The sequence below is a fragment of the Eriocheir sinensis genome, chromosome 33 (assembly GCF_024679095.1).
Source record: "Eriocheir sinensis breed Jianghai 21 chromosome 33, ASM2467909v1, whole genome shotgun sequence".
NCBI classification, from domain to species: Eukaryota; Metazoa; Arthropoda; class Malacostraca; order Decapoda; family Varunidae; genus Eriocheir; species Eriocheir sinensis.
The window spans coordinates 7,252,269-7,264,177 of NC_066541.1; the positions used below are offsets into that span (position 1 = coordinate 7,252,269).

The 11,909-nt window shown below is 42.0% G+C and overlaps 1 protein-coding gene across 3 annotated transcripts; it reads right to left on the reverse strand.

Moving 5' to 3' along the window:
- Positions 1-2,573: 2,573 nt before the first annotated feature.
- Positions 2,574-11,628, reverse strand: LOC127006667 (uncharacterized). 3 transcript variants are annotated; one of them, XM_050876841.1, is made up of 9 exons: positions 11,547-11,628; positions 10,140-10,230; positions 9,759-9,943; positions 8,875-9,138; positions 8,085-8,354; positions 7,437-7,596; positions 7,044-7,156; positions 5,974-6,189; positions 2,574-4,546 (listed from the first exon to the last, which is right to left on the reverse strand). In XM_050876841.1, exons 2-9 carry the CDS (start codon positions 10,210-10,212, stop codon positions 2,984-2,986), a joined length of 2,844 nt encoding a protein of 947 aa, XP_050732798.1. In that variant the 5' UTR covers positions 10,213-10,230; positions 11,547-11,628; the 3' UTR covers positions 2,574-2,983. The 3 variants fall into 3 exon arrangements, with proteins under 3 accessions (XP_050732798.1, XP_050732800.1, XP_050732799.1); XM_050876843.1 differs by having other exon boundaries at positions 11,582-11,596; XM_050876842.1 differs by lacking the exon at positions 11,547-11,628 and adding an exon at positions 11,264-11,463 and having other exon boundaries at positions 10,140-10,226.
- Positions 11,629-11,909: the final 281 nt, after the last annotated feature.

Genomic DNA, 11,909 nt, shown 5'->3' on the forward strand with positions numbered 1-11,909 from the left:
TATGGGTTGGTCTTTCCTTTATCTCTCCACAGTTTTACTCCTTTACAACTCTCCCAACCACATATTCCTCCTTTCCAGCCTCTGTTTCCTATTTCATGAACTGCCAGGGGAGGATAACCACTGTTCTCGCATCTCTTGTCACCCAGATTAGTCTATTATGGGTTGGTCTTTCCTTTATCTCTCCACAGTTTCACTCCTTTACAACTCTCCCAACCACATATTCCTCCTTTCCAGCCTCTGTTTAATATTTCATGAACTGCCAGGGAAGGATAACCATGGATACGACCTGTTTTCGCGTCTCTTGTCACCCAGATTACTCGATCTATTATGGGTTGGTCTTTCCCTTATCTCTCCACAGTTTCACTTCTTTACAACTCTCCCAACCACATATTCCTTCTCTCCAGCCTCTGTTTCCTATTTCATGAACTGCCAGGGAAGGATAACCATATACACGACCTGTTTTCGAGTCTCTTGTCACCCAGAATATTATGGGTTGGTCTTTCCCTTATCTCTCCACAGTTTCACTTCTTTACAACTCTCCCAACCACATATTCCTTCTCTCCAGCCTCTGTTTCCTATTTCATGAACTGCCAGGGGAGGATAACCATATACACGACCTGTTTTCGAGTCTCTTGTCACCCAGAATATTATGGGTTGATCTTTCCTTATCTCTCCACAGTTTCACTTCTTTACAATTCTCCCAACCACATATTCCACCTTTCCAGCCTGTCAGATGAGGATGTTAAGGATATGTAACCCGTTCTCGCATCTTATCTTTTTATTTCGTTACCCAGGATCACTTTCAAGTAAATCTTTCCTTATCTCTCCACAACTTTGCTCCTTCATAACTCTGCAAAGCCACATATTCCTCTTTTCCAGCCTCTATGATTCCTATTTCATGAACTGCCAAAGAGGGGTAACTAGGGATAGGCCTACCACGTAACCCATTCTCGCATTTTTCGTCACCCGGATGACTACTTTGGGCTGATCCTAATTACCTCCATGTCTTCGCGCCTCTTCTAGCGTTTTTACTCCTCATTATTCACATCTTCATCCTTCCCAGCCTCTGTTTCCTTGTTCATGATTTAACTGCCAGGGGAGAATAACTAGGGATACAGACCGTCGATCCTTGCATCTGTCACCCAGAGCAGTAGCCTACATTCTACTTTGGGTTATCTTTATGTCTTTGAGCCTTTTCCAGCATTTTTTTATTTTTCGTTATTCACACATCCATCCTTTTCAGGCTCTGTTTCCTATTTCACGTACTGCCAGTGTAGGATAAGTAAGTATTCTGGCCATCTCATATATCCCTGATCTTTTCTTATCTTTCCCTGCACCTCTTCCACCATTTTTGTTTCTCAGTAGCCACAAATTCACTCTTTCCAGCCAAGTTTCCTACCATATAACCTATAGGTATAGTAACAGCGGAGGATATGGGTGTGTATTATTATGATCTACATTGCCCGGCTCTCCTTCAATCACCACTGAGAACGTGTTATCTTGGCTTATCTCTACTCGCACGTCACAAGTTATTTTTTTCAGCTTACATTTCTTGTTCTGTGCAGTGCCAGTGAAAGATAACCAGGAACACTGCCATCCTCATATTCCTACTGGCCTAAAACGTGATAGTTATTGCTTATATTTCTTTATTTTCATGTTACATCGCCTAGCTGTTATCACTTCTTTTTGCCTCTTAGAAACCCAATTAATCTTTTAGTTTCTTATTTCTTGCAGTGCCAACAGTGGATAACTAGGGAAGTGGCCGTCCTTGCATTTCTCAGTAACCCAGAGCATGATGTTGAAGGCATATCTTCCTCCTGGCACTTCTTAATAACATTCAAGAAGCACAAGTGTATCTTTCTCAGCCTCTGTTTCTCATTTCATGCAGTACCAATGGAAGATACAGAGGATTGTGGATGTATCTGGGGCTATTACCCGTCCTTCTTTCCCTCGTTCTTACCTGGTTCTCTTACTTGTCTGAGGGGCTCCCCAAACCTCATCGGTTAGACCACGATAAGGGCTGTAAAGGATGCTTCATTCTGCTGATGCACCTTGCTGTTAACCTCTGGACTTTTTGGTCTAGCTGACTGTAATAAAAATAAGTCACAAACATAACCTGCATTCTATACATACGAATAAGAAAAGAAAAAACATGAGCGAATAATATTATGAGCAATAAATATACATACTTTTGTGTACATGGATGTGTTAATTGGTTCTTAACCACCACAGACTTAAGTAACAGACATGAAAGTCAATGCAACTCCCTGCTATTGTGTATGGCCTCGAATCTACACAGATATATATAAGTAGACTACAAGAGGTCAGATGGCCTACACATGGCAGCTCCTGAGAATGAAATATTCACCATCTTCCTTCCCCATTCATAAATGTTTAACTTCCTTTTAAAACCTTCAACTGTATTTGCATCAGCTTTTTGATTATCCGTTCATTTTGTTCCACTCACCCTCTACACTCTTATTCAGTGACCGAGTAAGAATGAATTTATTTTGTTAATATATTCTCCATTTCACTGACTGATGGTAAAGGACTTTCTAATGTATAGTCAATAATGTATATTAAAAATATATATAATTTCAATAATTTTACAAGGCATTGCAGTAATAAATATGACATACATATCTACAAGTAACTTTCACAATTATGAATATTTACAATGGTAAACATGCTTCATATGCATGCATATCACTCACAATCAGGTCACTGCTGTGTACATTTCATATAAAATGATAAATGAAAATAAATATTTCTCCCTGAATAAAAGTACAGGACTTTAATGAATGTTCAGTCTTGTCATTGGCAATACATTGTAGCTTACAGCTTGACGTCATTATTTCACTGGAAGGAAAGAGTCGGGTTTATTTACACCCCAGATCAACAAACTCTGTCCTTGCCTGTGTGACAGCAGTAAATGACTCTGCTTCACACTACCAGTCACTGTCCCTCACATGCCTTCCCTCTCTTAGTACTGGTGGCCAGGTGACATACGGTCTTCCACACCAGCTCTAAGGATGGTGCCAGGAGTTGTGTTCCCTTGAGCAATGATGAAGGAACCATCACCAAGAGGGTGGGCATGGGCCACCAAGCTTGCTGCCATTGCCTGTTCATCGGCCACCTGCTGTTGGTCTGAAGCTTGGGTGCCAAGTTGCATCTTGTGTTTCCGCCACATGTGGGCCTTCAGGTTACCCTTGGTCTCTGAGGCATAGTCACACCGTGGGCACGAGAATGGCTTCTCACCAGTGTGGATGCGGACGTGGACATTGAGGGTCTCTTTACGCTTAAAACTTTTGTTGCAAAATTCACAATGGTACTGTGGCTTAGTCTCATGGACCATGTTGACGTGTTTCTTGAGGGCCATGGCACCACGCATTACCTTTCCACAGATCTGACATGCCACCTCCAGCTTGCGGTCCTCGTGCTGCCTCTCGTGCATGTTCAGCTTCCACTTCTTGCTGAACGTCTCCCCGCAGTGACTACAGATGAAGATCCCACCAGTGTCTCCAACCTGTATGTCGTGCAGACTGTACTTGTGTCTTGCCAGAGACTTGGAGTTGGACATCTGTTTGTTGCACAGCTCACATATGAGGTTCCGTTTGATGCACTGTCGGTCAGGGCAGACGGGATTATCAGGGCTGATGGGGAGTGTGAGGTCTTCCCCTTTGCATTCCTTCTTGCGGCAGAAGTTACATCCTTTGGCTAGGAACACGGCAAGGCACAGAGGGAGGGTTCCCCGCTCCTCCACCTGGTCCACCATGATGTGCATGATGAGCTCCTCGTGGAATGACGGGTTCACATAAAGCTCAAGGTCAGACACGGCCCTGCGCTTCAAATCTGTGCTGACCTGCTGGAAGCATGCTCGGGTCAGTGCACTGCTTGACCCTGTGAGAAGGTCATCACCCCCTCCTGCCATCCTGTTCACAAGGTCGTCAAGGTCCTGAGGTGTGGACGAGTCGTCAGGTAACACATCACCTTCAAGGAGGGGAGGCATGAGAGTGTCCTTGCTCCCAGCCCCTGCGCCTCCACCCCCTCCATCTGAACGCCCTCCAGCCTTCTTCTCCATGCGTATCCTATATCGGTACATTGCTATCATGTGGACATACTTTGAGATGTGCTGTGGATCAATCTGGTGGTAGTTGATGATTTGCATGTCCCCTAGTGTTATGGTCTCCACCTCCTGCATGAAAGAGTCTCCAATGGAAGCCTTGTTGTAAGCCTCGTCTATCATGGGGTTTCCGGTGTGGGTGACCAGCACCTCCACGGTGAAGCCACAACCCTCACTCTCACCGGTCTCCTGTTGGTGCATCAGGTTGTTTTTCTCCAACACATCGTTCATCACCTCCGAGAAGAATTTTGTCAGATCATTCTGGTCAAACAGCTTAGTGAGTAGGATGTCAGCATGCCAGAGTGTAATGATGTGCTGGGAGGTGCGAGCAATGTGTAGTGTTGAGGCTGAAGGGTCAAACAACTCCTCAATCTTGCCAAGGAATGGTGTCAGCGCACTGTCCACAATCTTCTGGACCGATACCTGAGAATATGAATTTGAGTTACAAAGGGGACAGCTCTTTGGATTGAGTAGAGCAAAAATCTTTTCATTTCCTCAGTGCCCCTCCTCTTACTGACAGTCTCCTACCTCTTATATTCCATTGTAATGATGTCTCTCTATCTTCTGTCTATATTTCCATGCTTCCAGCTTTTGATTGGAAAGTAATCAATCATATATTGTGGTGAAACATTCCCAGCCACTCAAAATTAACTCCAGTTATTTTCCACCATATGTGTCTTTATAGCCGTCGCACGTGTGTGTGTGTGTGTGTGTGTGTGTGTGTGTGTGTGTGTGTGTGTGTGTGTGTGTGTGTGTCTCTCTCTCTCCCCCTGTAATGCCAACATTGTTACCAGAGATTGCCGAGGATCGCGTAAATCAGGAAGGATAGGATATTAATGATCACTATCGTTTGTTTTTATACAATAGTAAAAAATATTTCCTAGATATCGATGATAAAATATTAAAAAATTGACAAATATTTGTCAAAAATCTAAATCAACTTCATACAATAGCTAGAATAGCGTACATATTTCCTTTTTCATACTTTCATAAACTGAATAAAAAGGGTAGACTTAAATAAATGCCTAAAATAAGAAGTTAAGATAACTTTTTTCTTTACCATGTCCTATATACCAAAAGAAAGAGGAAAAATAAAGATATTTATGAGCAAATAATTAAGTTATTACTTATTTGAAATTATTACTTAAAGAATGCCTAAAATAGGTGTTTCTTATAATCATTATTTTATAAAAAATATTAATTATTATTATAAGTATTATTGATCGGATGATCGGAATGAAGTGCTTGGAACAGCAGTACTTAAAAAATGATCAGATGATCGGAATCGGATCAATTGCCCAAAGGGATCGGATGATCAGGGATCGGAACAGCAAAAAAGTGATCGGTGCCCACCACTGTAATGAACACAAAACATGTAAATTTACTATAATACATTGTTTGGCAACCTTTGCCAACTGTCCTGTGTTACCCCGGGGTGTTGTCCTGAATTACCCTGGGTTGCGGATGTGGCTGCCATTTGTTATTGTATTATGTATTGCGTAATGATCGGCTGTATAGTTTTTTCTCCACAGACCTTAGCAGGATCAACTTCGAAAACATGTTAAAAAAAAAAATAAATAAATAAATAAAATCAGAATTTTGTTCGAGAGTTCAAAAGAAACATTTTCATTTTTGGAGGGTCGACATATACAGCAAAAAGGCTGAAATTTATGACCTATATTAGAGATTTGGAAAAATCGAAGAGCCTTAGCCACTGAAGACGTTTAAAGCGCTGTCAGAAATTTGTCCTGTATTACCCTGGCTGTTCTGAATAGCCCCTCGCTACGGTAGTTTTCATGCTTTATAAAAATTGTTGCATGTGATTCTAAAGGCCTCTATTGAACACCCACCTTCATTTTGCCATGGACGTCTTCCCCACTCTCATGATCTGCCGGCGCCTTCCTCCTCCTCCGCCTCTCCTCTCCTCGGAACACCTCCTCCCCCGCTGCCCCGTCCAACCCCCCACCAGTCTCCGAGAGCAGTGGCATCACCAAGTTCTCCAGGTTATCCTCTTCAGGGTCCCTCCGGATGCGTTTTTTGATGCGACGAGGCTCCTTTTCTTCCACCTGAAGGACACAGACCTTAGTATTACCTTAATGTGCTACGGTGGAGAAATAGCACACTCACAGGAGCTGGTACAGTAAGCCAAGAAAGCAAGTCTTACTCCAGAACATGAAGTAATATAGAAACAGTCTAAAGCATATGCCATTGTTATTTATAGTAATGTCCATCCTCTCTAGTTTTCAGTGATTCTCAGTTGTATGGTTTCAAAGGTGGCTAATGATTTGGCCAACTGTGAGTTGAGATTTTGCAGGCATGGTATAAGATGACTCATACAAAATGGTGCAAAGATTTCAACATAGTGCAAACATTTTTTTCATAGTAAAGGAGGTGTTTTTTCACCAAGTGGTGGAAGACTACCCACATGCTGTTGAGATCTATCAACCCTAACTTCAGTGACTGGTCAAGAGGAGCACCAGGGGGCAGCATGGCCAAGCAAGTCATATACCATGGCAGCCACTATAAATCAAACTGCATGAGACACTAACAGGCTGGGGTCCATCCACCAGGCCCCTAAAGACAGTCTACTAGCACTATTGGTAGCTTAAAAAAAATAATAATAAATAAATAAAAATAAAAAAAATTAAAGGAAAAAAGTCTATTAAGACATTGATGCTTAAAATTTCCTGGCCCTTTTTTCCCCTCTTTTTTTCTTCCCTTGACTGCCTTCTCTGGTGAAAAAACAAAAGAATCAACAATTTACAGCTAACATTATATCAAGACATGACTTATTTTTTCTGATTCAAACATTTTGCAGACATGATATAAGAAGGACTTTCCACACTTCAGTGCCTCAGCTATATCAAGCAGACATGACACAATAAAAGAGAGCTATAAGAAGAATGCAGCTCCACCTCACCTCCCTCCCAGCCACCTCCTGGTCATACAGCTCCAGCCCCTCCTTCATCTCAAACAGGTTGAGGACCTTTCTGATGGAGGCTGTCCCCTTGCCCCATAAGGTGCTCATGGAACCTGCAGACAAAGATTAGTGGCAATGATGAGAGGAACCAGAAAGTGTTGTTTTTCAGATTTCTCTTTTATGGTAAAGGACACCGATCAAAAACAAAAAAAAGATAACAAATATGCTCTCAATATGCTACTCCCATGACGAAAGACAGAAGATGCAAAAGTTTACTGATCATATTTAGTTCAGAGGTGTTTTGATACTTCCCTCTTGAATTGTCTCTTTCCCATGTATCGAAAAACATCTACTATATACAGATAATCCAACAAACATATAAATATTTTTCACCTGTGTACATGTATGACACCACAGCATCCACAACATCAAAATTTACATCAATTGGTAAAGTGAAGCGACAGAACTGGTAAAGATACTTGAGCTTCTTCCTTCTTAGATACATCTGCCGGTAGAAGTAAGGACTGCGGGCCACCAGGATGGCACGGTGGGCCTGGGAGGGGAAAGGAAATTATTGGCTGGCCGGACTGACACTGTATAAACCACAAGAAGCTTAAAGAGAGACATGAAAGACAAAACTATCATTGAACAAATAGAATAAAACAGACCACAGTGGAGGATGTTCATGCAAAATAGCAACCCCATCAAATTTGAAATAATAATGAGAAGACTGACACTGCCTAATCATTTATAAAGATTCACCTAAAGACTTCTCATCCAGGAAAGTGTACAGAGTGGTAACATGGAAAGTATACTATCAACAAACCTCTCTACCACTTGCATATCCATTCTGCTCCTTGTTTATGTAAAGAGAACCAAAGAATAACTATGCCATTTAACAATCATTATTTTGACTACACAGCATTCAACTTTGTAGTACCAGACATCAGAGCCCCCCTAAAATCCTCCACATTTCCATGCACCATTTGCCTCTTCTTATACAATCATAATACATGTACACAAGTACTGCTCCTCACTCACATATACCATCTGCCTCTTGTCCATGTCCACAAGCGCAGTGTTGCAGTCGATGCGGAGTTGCCTCATCTGCTCCAGCGTGTTGCCCAGGGACGGGTCGCTGAACTGGGGGAAGGACGGCTCTGAGGCCACATCCTCCAGCCCATCTGTGGCCCCACCGTCATCCCAGGTAGGAGGTGGAGGTGGTTGGGCCTTGCGGGGCCGCCCTAGCCGCCCTGGGATGCGCTCCACAGGGGAGTGATTGAGAGGGTCCCTTGGCCCATAGCCCACTACCTGTTTGGGCATTTCCTCTCTTTAACTGAACTGTGAGGTATCTTAATTTTATGAACCATAAATGCTTTTTACTTTAGTTACACTGAATACTTGAACTTAATATTAATCTTATTCATAACCTGCATGGTTAAATTACAGTGAGGGATGAATAAACTTGTCTATCTGTCCATCCCTCTATCTGTATTGGTTAGCCCAGGTCAGGGGAGTCAATAATGGACTAGGAAGACCTTTAGGGTATTTTCCTGGTGGAGTAAGGAGGTGAGAGTTGAGTCAAGAGGAAGATCATAGAAGGCTTACAGTGAAGTAGTGAAAAATGACCTGTAGATTCAGGACCTGACATATAGGCTGCTAAAGGTCGAGGAGAAGGGATGATTACCTAACAGAATCTAAAACTGCATTACACAACAATGACTCTCAAAACATAAAAGATTTATCGCTTTCTGAAAATTGGCATGTGTGACCTTGTGATTCTAAAGGACTTATTTTAGCTAAGTTCATACAAAGAGGGAAGTTTACTTACCTTGACATCGTCCGTTTCATCAATGAGAACAGTGACTTGCTCAATTTTGAACGGCTTCTCTCCGTCATGATCTTTCTTGATCTTGTTGAGGTCAATGAGGGTGGCATTGGGTGCTAGCTTGGTGACGGAGCCAGGCGGGGGCTGGATGGCAGGCGGAAGGGGCTGTCCATTGGGGCCCAGCGGTGTTCCATCCGCTGCAGTGTTGAACAATGGCTGGATGTGGGTTGTGTTGTCAAGGCCTGATGCACTGTTGCTGCCAGAGGACTGAAAGAAATGAGGAATAAGGTTTGCAGTCAGGGAATATTTCAACACTGCAAGATCGTGTGATTCATAGTCTGGGAAATGCTGCCTAAAAACTGCATGATGAAAAAATGCTGCCAGAGAACTAAAAGAAAAGACTTGCAGTGCAAGAAAATATCAACACTGAAAGATTGCAAAATAAGTTTAGTAAGATTAGTAAGCTAACAAAATGGTGCCTTACAACAAAAAGAGAAGAGAAAAAAGGAAAAAAAGATAAAGGTTAGCTGTCCAGGAAGATTTTTTCACACACCATTCACAATTTAGGAAAATGTTGCCTAAGAATTCTAAGAAGAGAATTCGCTACACGGTCTTGAATAAAATATCTACACTTTAAGACGATTAGATTAGCAGACTGGCAAAATGTTGCCAGAGAATTCAAGAAGAGGAAAATGACATCAAAAGTCAAGGAAAATTTCATCCCTACAAGATTTTGAGATTAGTACCTACACAAGGGGAGAATACTTATGGGTATAATTTTTTTCATATAAAAAAGAAAAAAAATGTGTATCTTTTGTTGCCCATGAGCTGTCTTCTTCACTGTAAAAAAATAAAAATAAAAATAGCAAAAAAAAATCTGCCTTCACCTGGTTGGGAATTGGGTTGAAGAGGTTTGGGTTGGGGTCCGGGTTGTTGCGTGTGGGCGCCCCGGCCGGGAAGTGCCTCTGACAAGCATGGACTGCCACCCGGCCGTCCTCCAGGCACAGAAGCTTCAGCCACCTCCTGTGTGCTTCCTTGTCCTTGTTCTTCTTGGCTGAATACACAACCACACCTGGAAAAAAAATTAAGATGGTAAAGATTGCTCAGCCTTTTCTATTAGTGGATTTACATCATTTACATAATTGATTAGATCCTTTCTCACCATGATTGAGGCTGGAAAGATGAGTTTTGACAGGAAAGATGAAGAGAAGTGGATAGTGTTAAAGAAAATAGTTTACTCAATGGGTTAATGTTACACCCACACTTACTGGAGGATGAGGCACCACATCCTGGCACATGACATCGCCGCGACACCACCCGCAGCTCCCCATTGAGGGACATCACTGCCCGGCCCACTACCTGCAATAGGAAGAGAAAATAAGGTTAAGGTGAAAAGTTCCAAAGAATTGAGAAATATCGTGATTTAACCAAATATTCTGAACAATAAATGGAGGATAAGCCAAATTTGTGAGATTTTACTGCCAGAAAGGAGAACATAAGGTTACAAGAAAAAAAAGTTCCATGGAGACACTGGAAAATTTATGATGTAACACAATATTCTGTGCATCACATGAATGACACACTATATTATGCTATTTCATCTACCATGGCAGGGAGCAAAAAATGAGAAAGTTTAGCCCTATGAAGATAGACTGAAAATGTTTGATGTAGCTTAACAATTTTTTTCTCCTCTTCGCTTATTCTTTAGTCTGGCTCTCCTTCCTATAATAAAAGGGCACCTGATAGGTGCCCTGCACATTATAATCCAGATTCAGAAAACTCAATATAATTGCAAAAGCAGATTCCAAAGTTAATAAAAATTACCTTCATAGTAATTTTAAGAGTATACTGATAAACCAATTCATACATCCTAACCTCACAAAATCAAGGCTAGTGATGGTATCCTATGGGTTGAGGTGAAGCCAGGTATAATTACACGCATGAATCTTAAAAAAAACATGTTGTACTTAATATTCTGTGTATGTCTTTTTTTGTTATTAATGGCTTCAAAATCCTATGACACCTTTTCCATTCCTCGCCCACCTTTACAACAAATTTGCTTAAAATTTCCTCAAAATTTGTTATGGAACATATATATGGTATTCTCATGGGTTACCTTCTCATGCACTATTATGTAGCTAGATGGTTGAATGTGAGTAAAGGGCATGTTATTTCATAGCTATCATCCTCATATTTCAACTTTTTAGATTAAAATATGGGTTAAGATTAGTTTTATTTCTTCCCCCACAAAATTATTATACCTGGGTCTCTCTTCACCGCCCCTTTGACTATGAGCCTCCCGTCACTCCTCATAAGATCACTAAGGAAGGTTATTTGCCTGCCTACGTGTATTTATTTCTGCCTTACGAGGACACAAGACCACATCACCGACCTACCACTCATGTCACCCTTATCCTGGCTCACACCAAGAGTTTCAGGTGGCTGTGGACCTGTCACTTCTACTCGAGACAGCTGACGTGGGGGAGGATATTTGCTTCCCTTCACGTCTATAATATCAGCCTTGGGAGCACAGCCAGGCCACATCTCCTCCCTGCCCCTCATGTCACCCTCATACTGCCTCATCTCAAGGGCCATGCGTCGCCCCCATGCCCCTAATGACCGCCCCCGAGCCCCGTGTTGCCTAGAAATGATTCAAATTCCCCTGCGAGCCTCACCTCCTATACAATATAAGCACGGAAATATATAAGACCCGTAATGGCGGCTGCTCAGAGGGCGCCACCGCTGTGTGAGGGAGATAGTGGGTGATAGGAGGGTTAGGAACACTGTATTTAATCCACTTAGCATCATCTTCTCTTCCTCAGGACTAGAGATATACCGTCATTGATTGATTGATTGACTCTGGTACTGAAAAGTGAGAACAGAACAGCAGAATGACGGAAAATAACAGCATAAGAGAAGGGAGAAGCTTGCCATCCCAAACATTGACTTTTAACTGTTTATGGATTGATCAAATGAAAGAAAAAATGCAGTTTCAATGTCGGAAGCTTGACTACTTGATTTAAGGGAGTCTAATTGTC